At 52.8% G+C, this 17,399-nt stretch overlaps 1 protein-coding gene across 1 annotated transcript in view; it reads left to right on the top strand.

Annotated features, from left to right (window-relative positions):
- The first annotated feature begins 2,126 nt into the window (after positions 1-2,126).
- ACE (angiotensin I converting enzyme) overlaps positions 2,127-17,399 on the top strand; it is a 63,072-nt gene continuing 47,799 nt past the window's right edge. Inside the window, exons 1-2 of the mRNA XM_032805461.2 lie at positions 2,127-2,397; positions 15,503-15,670. Coding sequence (XP_032661352.1) covers positions 2,185-2,397; positions 15,503-15,670 — 381 coding nt within the window. The 5' untranslated portion in view covers positions 2,127-2,184. The remainder of the gene's footprint in view (positions 2,398-15,502; positions 15,671-17,399) is intronic.

Raw genomic sequence — 17,399 nt, 5'->3', positions numbered from 1 at the left:
GGCTACTCTTCCGCCCACCTCCCAGCTCAGATCTCAGCTGCTTCCAGGCTACCTTTAAGTCCTTTCCAGATCTGTTAGGAGGTGCTGACCCCCAGGCTCCGGGTCGGACTGATCTTTCGTGGGCCCCCATGTAGTCGTCATGGGCCCCTTCCAAGTGTGGGCTGGTGCTACTGGCGCCACTATAAACCTGGTACTACCCAGGCTGCTTTCCCGAGAATCCTTCTCCTGGTCCGCTCTGGGACTCTTTCAGCTCAGCACTCATGCCTCTTCTAGGGATCTCCCTGCAGACCCTACTTTGGGGCCTCGCATAAGTTTGCCTAACCTGCTTCCTGGAAGTCCTCCCTAACTGAGTTCTGGCCCAGCTAGTCATCAGGCTAACATCTGACCTCCTGAATGCCATGATGACCCTCTTCATCTTCCCCCTCTGAGAGGTGAGCTAACTGTGCTGGGGGTTGGGGAGGAAGCTGGGCTATCTCCTATTAAAGGGGCCAGCCACCCTGTGCAGGTACCTCCCATTTCAGGACGGAAGGAGGTGGCTGTGTAGATGGGTGCTGGCCGTGTCCCGTGCCACTGCAGCAGGATGGGGTGAGCTGGCTATGTGCCTGCTCCTGGGTGGGTAGGTATGTGCGCGTTGTCCCAAGCTTTACAGCCACGGTTCCATGGAGGACGGAAAGTGACGACTTCGGGACATGTGATGTGACTGGTGGTCAATAGCCCAGCGCGAGCCATGGCCAAGGTGACCTCGGCCAGCTGCCAACTCATGGAGCTCAGGAACAAAGGAGCTGCCAGAGTGGAACGGCGTGGCGATCTGTCTACGCTGAAGCGAGCGCTGCAGGGAAAAGGAACTGGCCCAGCCACTGATAGAAACTGCCCCTCTCCTTCTGCCTGTGAGCCCCACCCTGTCAGCACCACCCCCGCCTTGCCTGGCTTGTGAAACTCACGCAAGCCCTGATCGCCGCCTGATCGGATACAGAATAGACTAGTGCTTCTCACCCTTCTCCATATTCCCCCGGATTCTCCTCACATCTCGGTGGGATCCAGCCAGCGCTAGGAGAAGGGAAAGGGGGTCAGTGACCCCCTCAAGGATCCTATCCACAGAACAAGTCCGCCCAGCCCTGGCCTGGTGGGATCAAGGGTTCAGTGAAGGCTCTTCCTGGGGCCTGTTGCTCCCAGAAGTGGAATTCCACAGACCCTGGTTTGCATCTGTCCAAGTGCCAAGGGGCTCTGAGCTCAGCCTGCAGCCGGGGACTCCCGAAAGCCACCCTGAGGGTCTGCTGAGCTCAGCTGGGAGACTGGGGGAGGGGAAGCGAGAGTGGCTGGGACAGGAAAGAAACCTCAAAGTGAGGATGAACCTAGGCCAGCTCAGCCCAGGCTGGCATGGCTCCCCGCCGTTCAACCGCGTCCCTCCAGCTCAGCACAGCCCAGCCCAGCCCAGGTCTTGGTGCACCCTCAGCTGGCGGATGGTGCAGGGGAGAAGCTGGAGTCCGGGTGGGCAGAGGGGGCTGCATGGGGAGGCAGCTGGCTTCCGAGAGGGGGAGGGCCTGGCATTCCCCTGGCGATGGAGTTGGAGAGCAAGGGGCCCAGTGCCCAGGGGAGCAGGGATCCTGCTTTCATGGAGCCGTACTCAGCCAGATCCCAGAGCCCCCTCGTCTTTCCGTCTCCCTCCTTCTGCTCTTTTCCTTCCCACCTGGTCCTTCCTCTCTCCAGCTTCCCCCTTCCCCTGTCCCCGTCTGCCCCCCTTTTCTCTCTCTCTCCTCCTTCTCTATCTTCCTTCCCCCTCTCTCCTCTCCTGTCTCCACTTCTCTTTTCTCTCCCTCCTCCTTCTCTAGCTTTCTTTCCCCTCTCTCCTCCTTCCTCCTCTCTTTCTCCTCCTCCTCTATCTTCCTTCCCCCTTCTCCCTCTCTCTCCCCTTCCCCCTTCCTTCTCTTCCTCCCCATTCCCCCCCTCGACCCCCTCCCCAATTCCCTCCCCTCCCTGTGCTGCATGGAAGGACTTTGGCACCGCGAGTGGCTCGTTCATCGGGCTCCCGCTCCGAGCCGCCGAAAGGAGAGTAAAATGTTCCCGCTTATCTGCTGGGAGAGGCCGGCTCGGTGGGCAGGGTCTGGGCAGAGCTTATAAGCCGCCGGCCGCCGCGGGAGGCTCCCTGGCCAGGCGCTCCGGGTCCGAGCAGACGCGGGTGCCAGGATGCCCCCAGCTCTGCTGCTGCTGCTGCTCTGGCTCGGCGGGGCGGCTGCCCTGGAAGCCGGGCTCCTGCCCCCTGACACCGACGCCAGCGAGCCCGGGGCTGCCCTCTTCGCGCAGGGCTACAACAGCTCCGCCGAGGTGGTCCTGTTCCGGAGCGTGTCCGCCAGCTGGGACTACAACACCAACCTCACCGAGCCCAACTCCCAGCGCCAGGTAGGAGCCCCGGGCGGGGTCCCCGGGGGGGTGTCTTTGGGGCCACGCCGCGGGCTGGCGGGGGAGGCGGGGTGCAGCCCAGAGCAGCCCCCCTGGGCGGCCCAGCCCCTCCCGGGGGAGCAGGTGCCGCTCAGGGTCGGTGCCGCCCCCCCCCCGCCCTGCCTAGGGGGATCGGGCACTGGGAAAAGCAGAACCAGCCCCCCCCCGCCCGGCTCTGGATGACTCTGTGCCGCTCCTGCCTGGGGGCTGGCACGGCGAGGGTTGAGCAGCTGACTCGGACCGGCTGGGAGCTGCGGGGAGCGGACGCGGTCATCGCCCGGGACCCTGCAAACTAGACGGGGCGAGCGGCTGGCCGGGAAGCCGCGGGGATGGGCGGGGATGCTGGAGAGCGGCTCCAGTGCAGCCCTTTCTCCGGGGGCGGCGGCGAGGCTGGTGCCCGGAGCTCCCTGCCCGTGTCCCCGCAGCGCTGGGATGCCGCGAGTCGGTGCCCTGGCTGCCAGCTGGGGATGCTGGGGCGGACGCGTGGCTCCGCTCTGGAGACCTGTCCTAGCTCCGGGCGTCTCCTTCCTGCAGTGAGATCCCGGCTCCCCCTGCCTGCCCATGCTAGGGAGAGGAGGGAGGGTGGATGGGGTCCCCTGGCCTGGGGATTCCCGGCTGCCATAACTACTCTGGGAGCTATGGGGTACAGTAGCCACAGGCTGCTCTAGCCTGAGCTGGGGACAACAGATTGAACGGATATAGCCCCTGGCACCTGCCTTCGGACCCAGGCCCTGAACTAAAGTTTCATTCCTGTGCCAGTGCCCCCTGTGTGCCAAGACCCTCGCTGTACCAGAGGGCAGCCCCTTGCGCAGAGCTGCCAGGATCGGGGCAGGACTGTGTTGGGCAGCTGAAGATCTGGCCCATAAGTGATTTTGTGTAGTGTGCACGTGCCTACATGCGTACCGAGGACCTGGCTGAATGTGTTTGTGTGTCAGGACATATCTGCATGTGTCCAACTTCGGTCTAGGTCAATGAGGCCAACCCTTCGATCACCCCACTGGCTCCTGTTGGGATGTACCAGGCATGTCAGTGAAGCAGCTAACACTAGATGTGTTTGTAAGTGTGTGTGTGTGTGTCATAAATGTCTATATACAAATGTGTGTGCAAATATGCATGTATATGTGGAAGTGTGTGTATAGTGTATAGATCTGGCCACAGGGGAGTGGTTCGACCTGTATATATACATTACTCTGTTACTCTGTCCAAGAATATACACACGTGTACTTATCCATATCTTTGTATATTCTTGGACAGAGTAACAAGCCTTGTGGAGGGGGGGAAGCAGTAAACATGGTATCTCTTGACTTTTGATAATATCTCACAAGACTGTCTCATAAGCAAACTAGGGAAATGGAACCTAGACAGAGCTTCTATAAGGTGGGTGCATAACTGGTTGGAAAACTGTTCCTAGACAGTAGTTATCAGTGGTTCACAGTCATGCTGGAAGGGCATAACGACTGTGGTTCTGCAGGGATGTTCTGGATCCGGTTCTGTTCATTATTGTCATCAATGGTTTAGATAATGGCATAGAGCAGGGGTTCTCAAACTGGGGGTCGGGACCCCTCAGGAGATCGTGAGGTCATTACACAGGGGGTCATGAGCTGTCAACCTCCACCCCAAACCCTGCTTGCCTCCAGCATTTATAATAGTGTTAAATATATTTTAAAGTGTGTTTAATTTATTAGGAGGGTCGCACTCAGACAGGCTTGCAATATGAAAGGGGTCACCAGTAAAAAAATTTGAGACCCACTGGCATAGAGAGTACACTTATAAAGTTTGTGGATGATACCAAGCTGGGAGGGCTGGAAGTGCTTTGGCGGATAGGAATAAAATTCAAAATGCTCTGGACAAACTGGAGAAATGGTCTGAAGTAAATAGGATGAAATTCAATGAGGACAAATGCAAAGTACCCCACTTAGGAAGGAATAATCAGCTCCACACATACAAAATGGCAAATCACTGCCTAGGAAGGAGTAGTGCAGAAAGGAATCTGGGGTTCATAGTGGATCACAAGCTTAATATGAGTCAGCAATGTAACACTGTTGCAAAAAAAGCAAACGTCATTCTGGGCTGTATTATCAGATGTGTTGTAACCAAGACACAAGAGGTCATTCTTCCGCTCTACTCCGCGCTGATTAGCCCTCAGCTGGAGTTTTGAGTCCAGTTCTGGGTGCTACATTTCAGGAAAGATGTGGACAAATTGGAGAAAGTCCAGAGAAGAGCAACAAAAATGATTATAGGTCTAGAAAACATGATCTATGAAGGAAGATTGAAAAAACTGGGTCTGTTTAGTCTGGAGAAGAGAAGACTGAGTGGGGACGTGATAACAGTTTTCAATACATAAAAGGTTGTTACAAGGTGGAGGGAGAAAAATTATTTAACCTCTGAGGATAGGACAAGTAGCAATGGGGTTAAACCATCCTTGCTGCAACTTAGGTTGGACATTAGGAGAAACTTCCTGACTGTCAGGGTGGTTAAGCACTGGAATGAATTGCCTAGGGAGGTTATGGGAATCTCCAACATTGGAGATTTTTAAGAGCAGGTTGGACAAACACCTGTTAGGGATGGTTAGGCTTAAGTTCCCTCTAAGCTGTGTGGCTATGCAGCAGGCTGTCAAGGGCCAAGCAGATGCACAGCCACGGGGGGCCTGGACTGGAGAGGAGAGAGGTGCCTCTTCCCCAGCCCCAGCCCCGGAGCTGCCACAACCAGGGAGAGGCATCTGGGGGAATCCTCTCTCCCAGCTGCAGCCCCAGGGCAGCATGCACCCCAAACCCCTCATCCTCAGTCCCACCCCAGAGCCTGCACCCCCAACCAGAGCCCTTACCCCATACACCCCAACCTTCTGCCCCAGCCCTGAGCTCCCTCCCACACGCCGAACCCCTCGGCCCCATCCATGCCACACATCATGTCCATATTGGTGCACATAACAAAATTCATTCCGCACATGGACGTAAAAAATTAGAGGGAACATTGGTCTAGATAATACTTAGTCCTGCCGTGAGTGCAGGGGACTGAACTAGATACCTCTTGAGGTCCCTTCCAGTCCTATGATTCTATGACTGGGGGAGGTGGGGGAGAGTGTGTGTGTATATGCACATGCAAGATTCAGATCTAAAACCAAGACCCAGGAGGCCCTTATCCAACACTCCCCCTTTGCTGATGACACAGCAGTGACAACCCACACAGAAGCTTATCTTCAAAACCTAATGGACACTTTTTCCAAAGTCTGCCAAGACTTCAGGCTTACTATAAGCCTAGAAAAGGCAAACATAATGAGCCAAGGAGTTGAGGAAGCATCATCTATCAAGCTCAATGACCATGAAGAGCAGGGATAGCTCAGTGGTTTGTGCAGTGGCCTGCTAAACCCAGGGTTGTGACCTCAGTTCTTGAGGGGGCAAAATCAGTACTTGGGAAGGCAGCGGGCTAGACTCCATGACCTTCTGGGATCCCTTCCAGCTCTCTGAGATAGGTATGTCTCCATATATTTATTTTATTTTTATTTAAGTGGTGAACAAGTTCATATACCTGGGGTCGCAGTCAACCTTTCACTTGGAATGGAACTCAACATCCGCATTGGAAAAGCTGCCACAAAACTTTCTAGACTGAACACAAGGGTCTGGCAAAACAACAAACAGACAGAACGCGCACACATCTGTGTGCATCATGCATGTATTCTCAGCACACCTTAGCATGGGAGTGAGTGTAACCCACCCACCTGCTAGGTGGGGTGTTCTGCCCCATCTAGTGGCACTGAGACCACTTAGAGAGAGATTAATGAGTTTGCTCTACACAGTCTTAGCTAACAAGCAGTTGCCTTTTAGCTCATGTGGTAGAGGCTCATGCACAAAGGTCCCAGGTTTGATCCTGCCTGCTGATGACCGGGGTCTGTTGGCGTTACACAAGACATGGACCTTGTATTCTCATCAGGAAAAGAGGCTCCACAGCTTTCATATGCGTTGCCTTTGTCAAATCTTTGGACCCTCCTGGAGGGATGGAGTCACCATCACTGAGGTGCTCAAACGGGGAAGCATACCCAGCATGCAAACATGCCTCTGCTGGCTTGAGCATGTGTGCCAAAGGAATGATGGGTGGATCCCAAAGTTCATCCTCTGTGGTGAACTAGCATCTGGAAAAAGACCCAAAGGATGCCCAACATTGCGTTTCAAGGATGTGTGCAAGCAAGACCTCAAAGAAATGGACATGGACAACCGGGAAGGTCACACTCAAGACGGCAGCCTTTGGAAAAAGCTTAACAAAGGTCTCTGGAGTTCTGAGAGGAAGCTGCCCAGCTTTGCAGAGGAGAAAGGATCTCGCAGATGGCAGAGCCCAAAGGGTCAAAACATCACCTTTAAATGTGACAGATGCGGCAGCAAATGTCTCTCTCAAATGGGTCTCTTCAGCCAGGTTCGCGGCTGCCATAAAACCAACAGAGTAAATTCTTTACCCCTCAAGAGTGTGCATACCCAGGGTCTCTCAAGACTGAAGGATGCCTACTATGACATGCGTATTCATAAGTGTCTGCATTTATAAGAATGTGTGTGTGATTTGTGCATTTAATATATGTGTGTGCATGTGTGCGCTAAGTGTCCGTCTCCAATGTGTGGTTAATGTCTCCTCCCTGAGCATGGAGGAGTCTCCACAATGGCCCCTCACGCATGTCTGGAGGGCCAGATGTCTCTTTTTCAGAAGGGATTGTCCAGATTCAGCTCATTCAACAGAACAGCCCCTGAAGGAGGGGTTTCGTGGCCATTCACAGCCCTGCCAGGGCAATCAAGAAATCACAGAGAGTGCTTCACTCAGAGGCATCTGCACTCTGTTTGCATTCTCCTAGTCTGGCAGGGCTGGGGACATTACAACAGCAACATCCTGCTGCTTGATGGCTGAAGAGCAGCAGCTATGAAATGATCTCACTTCAGTGCTTGCAATAAGATCCCCAGAGCAGCTATGGCACCTGTAATGGCACGCTCACAAACAACTCCGCCCCCTGGATTAAGTCTCCCTCTGCCCAGCGAGAGTCTTGTACCCCTTTTAATGGCACAGGAAAAGGGAAAGTGAAACTTACGCAAAAGCAAGCAGTAGGGAACTCCAGGCCCCTGCTCTAGCCGCTGGGCATCACCGCTTCTGCAGGCAAAATGTCATGCTCACCAATGTTAGCGGTGAAATCAAGCTGACAAAAAGGAAAGAGATCAGAAACCTTGGGTCCAGCCAAATCATGCCCAGCCTGGACCAGCTGGGAGGTCAAAGGTGGCCCTATGTTATCTTTATCTCTCCCCCACTCCTGGGGGAAGCTGAGCACTTGTTATGCCCCCCCCAACGTATATTAGAACAGCCTCAGGGCTGCTCTAACCTATTCCAGTTGCAACGGTCCCTAGCACTGTCTTGGTGGCTCAAGCGCCCTAGAATGCAAGGCCCTTTTGGAGTCTATGGCACAAGGGGACAAGACTCAAAGCTGAGACGCTGGCCCAAGATTTCAGTGTGATCTCATGCACCGTGGGTCAGAGCTTCAGCAGTCTGGGCTCTGCCGATCCACACCAGAGTGCGAGCTGAGACTTTGTGTTTTGTAATAGACGTTTAACAACAGGCACCACATGACTTTGGAGGCTCTGACATTTTAAAAGGGAAACAGGAACAGGGACAACAAACAGGAACTGTGCTACCAATGTCACAGTCGGCTTAGGAAGGGAGTGTGAGCTAGTGGTTAGCATGGGGGATTGGCAGTCGGCACGGTGGGGAAGGGTGACAGCTTTCTCATAGCATAGCTGGGGCTCCTCCTCAAAGCTCATGTTTTGGGAGCAGAGCCGCGAAGCAAGGCTGAGTCTGGCAGGCCTCCTCGAGTGACTTTTCTTATCAGCCAAGCCAGGCAGAAGGGAGGGGTGAATCGAGTGGGGCTCTCTCCAGCCTGCCCGAGCTGGAGGCGCTCTGAGTGTCCCTTCCAGGGGGTCTGAATTGCCTAGCTGGTGGGAAAGCACCAGAATGACACGTCTCTTCCATTATCCCAGCCCGCAGCAAGCGGCATTTGCACCAGCCGGTCGGGTTTCCTCATGACCGGCACATGCCTACAGCTCAACAGGAATAAAGAGAACAGGCCGGGTCCTTTGCGGTATAAATTGCTGGAGCTCCGTTAACTTCAGTGGAGCTGTTGATTTATACCAACCGGGGATCAGGTCTGGTAAACTTTAGCTTGTCGAAGCTTCAGCAGAGAAACGTAGGGCCCATGGAGTGTCCTGGGCAAACCCCTTCCTATCCCCAGCGGCCGATGCTCAAAGGTCCAGAGGAGACTGATTTTGTCCTCAGGTCTACCCCTGCGAGCGGGGAGCCCCTGAGACTGGAAGGGACCTGGGATGTCGGGGGGAGGAGACACACCTAATATAGCCTAAAATGTGGGCTGCTGTGACTTGAGGTTTAAAGCTGCTCCCACCCATTGGCAGCACTGCAGGATGTGGGGCGGAAATCTGGCTCAGGTCTGTGTGAATGAATCTGAGCCTAGGTCTGCCTCCTCCTGCAGTGCATGGGGGAGGTGTGCACCGCAGAGGAGTGTGACGGGGCCACGGAGGAGGAGGCAGAATCTGCGGTGGGGAAGGATGAGACTGAGAGAGACTGCTGTGGCGTGAAAGCTACTGGCCTGAGTGTGAGATGACCCCATTAGCCATGGGGGCAATTCGTCCCTGCTATTACAGTATCACCTACAGGCTCTGGCTGAGGCCGGGACCCCATGGCGCTGTGCTAGAAGCAAGAGGCAGCCGCTGCCCCAAAGAGCTTACAGTCTAACTGAGACAAAGGCTGGGAGGTAAGTGCTTTGCCCGAGGTCACCCAGCAGGCAGTGGCAGAGCTGGAAATGGAAGCAAAGTTTCTGGAGTGTCAGTCTAGTGCCCTATCCTCTAGTCCAAATCCAGGAGTGAGTTGTGCCAGTCATCCCAGGTGAGGGTGCCTAAAACCTGTAGCAGCCGTGTTAGTCTGTATCTGCAAAAAGAACAGGAGTCCTTGTCGCACCTTAGAGACTAACAAATTTATTTGAGCATAAGCTTTCGTGGGCTACAGCCCACTTCATCGGATGCATGCAGTGGAAAATACAGAAAATCTAGAGCTGAGAGACCTTCACAGATATATATTGCTTGGATTTTTCATGTCCTTCCCCTCACAAAGCCATGCTTAGACCCAGGGGCCTGGCTCTCCCACTGCAGAGAGCTAATACACCAGAGAAACCCCATCAGTAACTTTCTGATAGAGAAGTGTTTCACCATATGGGGCAGGATGGAAATAAAACCCTGGGGAGACAATGGTGCCTTCTGCTTTGATATATGAATCATGGGCCTGATTCCCTGTTGTTCTGCACCCGGAGTCATCGTTTGCACCAGTACGAGGTGAGAGTCTGGTCAGTGTGGAACGCTGCCGTCCTTTGTAAGCACTTGACACCCACCTTGCAAAGGTGTAAATGACAACAGGGCAGTGGAGAATCTGAGTCCATTGGCAACCTTGTGTTGCATTGGCATTGCCGATAGTTGTCTGGGCCTGGGGCAGAGAGAGCTTTAGAATGTTCTCCTATCTTTCTTCTTGGTAATTAGCAAATCAGTGACATTTACCTAAACAATCAGCTCTTTAAAGGGAAGACAGTGAGAAGGCTGATAAGATTTAGCCTGACAAACATTTTATTTCATATAGTATATTTGCAAGATCCAGGACACCAAATCTCTCTCTCCCTGTGTGTGTGTGTGTGTGTGTGTATATATATATATATTGTGACAGACCCAGAGCAGTGAGGTACAGGAGTCTGGTGGAGGGCAAATATACTGGTCACTGGCTGAGTAGTTTTCTGTTCCCTGAGTGACCAGAGCAGGGGCTGCACTAGAGTAATCAGGAACCTGCTAGAACCAGTTAAGGCAGACAGGCTGATTAGAACACCTGCAGCCAATCAAGGCAGGCTAATCAGCGGCATCCTGTTAAAAAGACTCCAACTTAGTTCCAGTCAGTTAAGGAGAGGAAGTGTGTGTGAGGAGCTAGGAGTAAGAGCCACAGGAGCCTGAGATGAGAGGCTGTGCTGCTGGAGGACTAAGGAGTACAAGTGTTATCAGACACCAGAGGAAGGTGTTTGACGGAGGAGCCATGGGAAGAATCCCAGGGAGATTGTAGCTGTCATGCAGCTGTTACAGGAGGCACTATAGAACAGTTACAATCCACAGGGCCCTGGGCTGGAACCGGAGTCCGAGAGTGGGCCTGGGTTCCCCCCAAACCTCCCAACTCCTGATCAGACACAGGAGGAGTTGATCCAGACTGTGGGGAAGATCACTGAGGTGAGCAAATCTGCCAATAAGTGCAGGACCCACCAAGGTAGAAGAGGAGCTTTGTCACAGTGTGTGTGTATGTATATATAAAGAAAATAAATCATACAACAATTTTTTACAAGAATGTCAGTCAGTAGTTCTGCATGGATTAGCAACTCTATTACAACAAGTTTCAGAGTAGCAGCCCTGTTAGTCTGTATCTGCAAAAAGAACAGGAGTACTTGTGGCACCTTAGAGACTAACCTTTATTTGAACATAAGCTTTTGTGGGCTACAGCCCACTTCTTTGGATGCATAGAATGGAACATATAAGAAGAGCATATATACACATACAGAGAAAATGTCATGCCAGCTCTAAGAGGGTAATTAATTAAGATGACCTGTAATCAGCAGGAAAAAAAAGACTTTTGTAGTGATTCTCAAGATGGTCACTTACACAGTTGACAAGAGGTGTAAGGAAAGCTTATGCTCACATAAATTTGTTAGTCTCTAAGGTGCCACAAGGACTCCTGTTCTTTCTATAATAAAGCAGTGTTAAACATATCTATATCTAAATGGCATGTCTGTGAACTCTGCCTGACTGACATCTCTTCTCCGGTGTTTTCTCAGATACTGCTTTTGCCCCTCATTCCCCCTGGAAAAACAACTATTAGGAAATCTCTGGAGCTGCATTGAGATCTTGTCATTGCTCATCCGTGCAAGACGTGTATTAGTGTTACCTGCTTGGATGCCATGCAAGAGACTCTTGGAAATTCCTAGTGACCAGGATCACCTGGGTGTGCATGTGGGGCCAGGAGGTGGGGTGTAATGCACCAGGACTCACCCCTGCAGTACCTCCTGCTGGTCATCTCAGGGAATTAGCTCTTTTCCAGCCTAGGCACCCTCTGCAGGCTGGTGTCCTGCTTATAGCTGACTGTGTCCCTCCCAGACCCCAGTGCCCCTTTACCCTGGGGCTGCCCCTGGCAATATCCCACCAGTCTCTATGGGTCTCCCCCCTCTGGGAAAACCCAACCCTCTAATCCCCACCTTGCCTTAGTCTGGGCTACTGCCAGTCATCACTAAGCCCCCATTCCCTGGGGCAGACTGCAGTGTAAAAGCCACTCATCATAGGCAAGGGGGTTCAGACCTGCTGCCTTTGCCTGCCTCCCAGTACCTCTGTGGGCCTGGGACCAGGCCCTGTAGCCTGGGGAGTTGCCAGCCTGGAGCACCCCTGCTCAACTGGCCCTTCTCCAACCCTGCTTCACTCCCAGTCCCCTTTCTGCAGGTAGACAGCCAGGCCCTGCTCTCTCCCAACCTGGAGAGACAGTCCTAGGTTCCTGGCTCTCAGCCTTTTTATACAGGCCAGCTGGGGCTTGATGGGGTATGGCCCAGCTGCAGCCACTTCCCCAATCAGCTCGTCTTAGCAGCTTGTTAGTAATGTTATAATTAATACTTAGCTCTTAGTTAGCCCTTACTGAGGAGGTGAGTGTCATTGTTCCCATTTTACAGGTGGGCGAACTGAGGCACAAGATGGCAAAGAGACTTGCCCAAGGTCGTCTAGCAGGTCAGCGGTAGAGACAGGACTAGAACCTAGGTCTCCCAGGCCCATGTGCTAGTCACAAGACCATGCTGGCTCCTGAATGCAAATAGGAGTTGGCTGGCTGGAATGTGTGCTCACAACACACACACACTAAGCTGAATGTAGAGCTGAATTCAGTGTATCTCTTTATATGCAATAGATTTTTGTCTGATACATCTAGATGCTGCTGGTGCCTAGACTCAAGAGTGAGGGGCATGTTAGAAATACTTTGGATAGACAAATGGATAGAGTGATGGGTATGTAACTATGAAATGCTGCTCCTTTTTGTTTTCAGTGCACTGTGCCTTTAAACTTCCCAGAATTCTGCCCATGTGTGTAGAGACATTTGCTGCAGCCTGTTCCCAAGTGAAATGCACACCCTGCACTCTCTCCACTGGAGACTGTTTTTTTGTTGGTTGGTTTGTTTCCTTAGTTTAAAGTAAAAGTCTCCATATTGGCAATTTCAGCCATTCCAAAGTCAGGCTCCAAAAATCATGAGATTGGGTTAAAAAGCAAGAGTTTTAAAAAATGTAGGGTTCTTTTTTCTTTTCTTTGTCTTGTATTGTCTTTAGCTTTTCAGGTTCACTTGTCTTGTGTCTTCAAGCTTTTCTCTGCAACCACGAGAGCTAGAAACTTGCTTTTTTTTTTTTAAAAAAAAATTAAATGGAAACCAAGATTCTATCATCACGTGACTCCAGGAGTTGGTTCTTTAAGAAAAATTCCAAATATTGCAAGATTTGTGATTGGATCATGAGAGTGAGCAATGCTGAGCTATCTTTGAACCAAAGATGGGATTTTTCCAAAGTGCTCAGCCTTGGCTCCTGTCAGGGTCGAGGGAAATAGGGCTGAGACTCAGCGCTTTGGAAGATCCCTCCTGGAAGGTGCATGGCATGTCCTTGTGGTTAGCAGAGCAGGACAAACAGATTATGTAAGGAATAGGTTGATTCCACTGTCTCCTAAGGTTCCATGTATAAAAGGTTTAAGCACATTGCAGACGTGAGCTGTACGTGTCCTGATGATTTTAAGCACATGCGTAGAAGCTGCCAGAGATAGTTATCAGCAAATGATTGACTTGTTGGACTCTCTAACTGTGTATGAAAATATCTCAGTTTCCTGTTAATCATTTATGGCCCACTTATAAGTGGAGCAAGTTTTTCCCCTGCAAACAGTGCGGTTTATTCAACCTTGCCTGTTGCAGATGCCAGCAGGGCTGCAAAAGATGCACATTTATCCGCAAGCCACTTATAGTCCACCTGCTGCTCCTGTTCAGTTCAAAAGTGGGACCTCACATGACACCCTTTCTGGAGCTTGTGAGCCAGCTGGAGAAGCTCCAGGCAGGGAGTGGAACTTGGAGCGATTTCCACGTTAGCTGGAAACCGGCGTCTCCTCTTAGAAATGTCAGAGATCAGTGCAATCCTGTGCCTCACCTCTGATTATTTCCCCCTTCCTAGCCAGATCGCCTGTAAAGTGCAGTCCTTACACAGCGACTTCCTTGTGAGCCGCTGAGCCACAGGGCTGGCGAGGTTTTCATCTGCACAGCTGCAGAGCTAGGGTTGCCCAGCATATCTGGGCAATGAGCCATTGGTGTCAGTTGCCAGAAGCGAGTGGAGGGCAGCAGGTGAATGAATGGGGCAAGCTGCAGGAACCCAGGATAACAAGGGAGGTCGTTTCAACAGCTGGGGGAATTGCTGCTGAGGGGGATCAAAGCAATCATGATTGAAAGGAGTCCTGCCACCCGATGGGCCGATGGCCTTGCTGGGCGTGAACGGTTACACCCATCGTCTGAACAAACCCTGGATCTTAATACCAGGGGAAAGTTATTTACTTGTTCCTATAATATAAGAACTAGGGGCCACCAAATGAAATTAATGGGCAGCAGGTTTAAAACAAATAGAAGCAAGTTCTTCTTCACACAGCGCACGGTCAACCTGTGGAACTCCTTGCCGGAGGAGGTTGTGAAGGCTGGGACTATACCAGGGTTTAAAAGAGAACTAGATAAATTCATGGAGGTTAAGTCCATTAATGGCTATTAGCCAGGATGGGTAAGGAATGGTGTCCCTAGCCTCTGTTTGTCAGAGGGTGGGGATGGATGGCAGGAGAGAGATCACTGGATCATTACCTGTTAGGTTCACTTGCTCTGGGACATCTGGTATTGGCCACTGTTGTTAGACAGGATACTGGGCTGGATGGACCTTTGGTCTGACCCAGCATAGCTGTTCTTATGCATTAGTTGTACAAACCCAGGGGGTTGGCCATGCCTGTACTCCTGCAGCTAGCCTGAGCTGCTGTGGCCACACTGCTATTTTTAACAAGCTAGAGCATAGGTGCTGACTTCCCCTCTGCCCAGTGGGTGCTCGACCCCCCGCCTCTGCCCTCATTCCACCCCTTCCCCAAAGGCCCTGCCCCATCCTGCCTTTTCTCACCCCAGCCCTGCCCTGCCCCTATTTTACCCCCTTTCCCACTCTTCCTCCTCCCTCCTGGAAAGTCCTAAGCACCACCAAACAGCTGTTAAGTGGCAGGGAGGGTGCAGGAAGCACTGGGAAAGGAGCAGGGATGTGGCACGCTCAGGGAAGGGAGAAATAGGTGAGGAGGGGGGAGCTTGGCTGCCAGTGGGTGTGGAGCACCTGCTAATTTTTCCCTGTGAGTGCTCCAGCCCTGGAGCACCCACGGAGCTGGTGCCTATGAGCTAGATCATCTGTCTACCCCTGCTGGAAAGCACCCTCCCAGCTACAGTATAGACACACCCCTTGTGAGTGCCGGTCCCTGCCCCAAAGAGCTGACTGTCTCTCTAGACAAAACTCAGTAGAGGAAACAGACAGTGGCAGGTGAAGTAGCACACCGGCGGTCACACAGCAGGTGGGTAGCAGGAACAGAACCTGTATCTCCTGAGTCCCAGCCCAGTGCCCTATCCACCAGACCATGCTGCTGTACCATTGCTCGTGCCTCTGTTACAAAGGTGGTTCTCATTGTCTCCGTTGTGCACGTGTGGCAGCGAGGCAGGGAGCCATGTTGTGCCTCCCTCTTTGCTGGGCTTGTTGTCCCTGCTGGTTGGAGTTGCGTAGGTCTGCCAGTCTGTGGCCCACGCTGGGGCTAGTTCCCGCTCCCTAAAGCCCCCCACCGAGCGGGTCACACGCACTGCAGGGCAGACAGTCCCCGGGATCGATGGCTAAATGGTTCTCCCAGGAAAGGGGAATATCTGTCACAGAAGAGTCTTTCCTCCTGCCTTCCAGATCTTGGCCTCCCTGGAGGAGCAGAACTTCACAGAAGCCTGGGGGAAGAAGACGAAGGAACTCTATGGGTCCATCTGGAAGAATTTCACAGACACTCAGCTGAAGAGTATCATTGGCTCCCTCCAGACCCTGGGGCCTTCCAACCTGCCCCTGGACAAGCGTCAGCAGGTAGGCGTCGTGCTCGGGTCTTGGAGAACGGGTGGGAAAGCAACACCCAGTGAAGTTAAGGGCACGTCTACACTGCAGTTAGACAGCTGTGTCTGGCCCGTGCCAGCTGACTTGGGCTTGAGCAATGGGTTTTTTTTTTAATTGCAGTGTAGATGGTTGAGCTGGAGCCTGGGCTCTAGGGCCTTGTGAGGTGAGAGGGTCCCAGAGCTTGAAATCTACACTGCAGTTTAACAGCCCCGCAGCCTGAGCCCCGCGAGCTCAAGTCAAGTGGTACGGGTCAGCCATGGGTGTCTAACTGCATGTAGACGTACCCCCAAGTCACTGAGGGGTTGGAGAAGAGAGCAAGAGAATGATCGGGGCGATGTGTGAGTGTGTGCATGCACACACGCATGGAGGGGGTGGAGTCTTCAGGGCTCAGCTGGGTCTCGGGAAGGCACTTGAGTGGGTCTCGGGTAGGTTTTGCAGGGGTCTCGGGTAGGCGCTTGAGACGTAAGAGGTCATCAGATAATCCATCTTTTGGTTTGTGAATGGAGCCACGTTGATGGGGAGTTACCAGCTCCAGCTAAAATATGGAGCTCTGCAGCTAGGACTTTCCCAGCTGCTTTTCTGCCTCCAAAGGCCATTGGCCCCACTGCAGGCCTGCCGTGAGCGGGTGCAGCTCCACCCGCTTGGATGATGGGCTGCCTGCCTTCAGGAGGTGCGAATCTCCATTCACTCCAGCATGAACAGGCAGGGTGAAACCTGGCAAAGTGCGAAGGAGCGGCAGTAGCAGAGTCCAGCGACTGCAGGCGAAAGGTAGGAAACACTAACCCAGACATCCTGGGCCTGCTTCCCACTGTCTCCCCCTCTCCCCCCCCCGATAATAACTCCGTGCTGCAGGGGCCCTGCCGTGCGCAGATCCAGGTCTGCCAGATCTGTGCTGCCTGCACAAGCGCTCCCGGTGCCGGGCATGTTCCAGGGCAAAGCTGTGGTGGAAGGAGGCATGGCTATGCTGGACTTGTGCTCCAGTGATTCTGCATCCCCGCATGGCCCCATAGGCACAGATCAGCCGGGCAGTGGCAGATAGGAGAGCCAGGTCTCCGATTCCGTGCCTGACTGTTCATACCACGGCAGTTTGTGCGCTCTGACTAGTCTCTTATCCAGCTATAAGCTTCAGCGCATGGCCTACGTCAGGGGTTCTCAAACTGGGGGTCGGGACCCCTGAGGGGGTTGTGAGGTTATTACATGGGGAGTCGCAAGCTGTCAGGCTCCACCCCAAACCCCGCTTTGCCTCCAGCATTGATAATGGTGTTAAATATATAAAAAAGTGTTTTTAATGTATAAGGAAGGGTCGCACTCAGAGGCTTGCTGTGTGAAAGGCGTCCCCAGTACAAAAGTCTGAGAACCCCGTGACCCTACGTGGATTTAGTAAATATAGAGTCACGATTTATAACCAGCAGTAGGGCTGTTTCCCCAGCCCAGGAAGGATTAAATACTATGCCCAGGTCACTGGCAGGCCCTTTCCCCAGTATATGATTTGTTCATTCCAAGAACGAACTAGCAAAGTGACCCAGAACAGAGCTGGTCCCCTGGCCACCAAAGGCTGCCAGGGTCAGAGGTCTTTCTCTCTGCTCCAGGACCAGGCCCAGGAGTCCGCCAACTTCCCTCTTGCAGCTCCCGTTCCAGCTGGGTGTGATAATCAATAGGACTGGCTGGCCCGGTCAGGCCCCTGACCTTATAAGAGCAGACT

Source organism: Chelonoidis abingdonii, chromosome 21 (assembly GCF_003597395.2).
Source record: "Chelonoidis abingdonii isolate Lonesome George chromosome 21, CheloAbing_2.0, whole genome shotgun sequence".
In the NCBI taxonomy this organism is placed as follows: Eukaryota; Metazoa; Chordata; order Testudines; family Testudinidae; genus Chelonoidis; species Chelonoidis abingdonii.
This window is presented reverse-complemented; position numbering and strand designations above follow the sequence as displayed.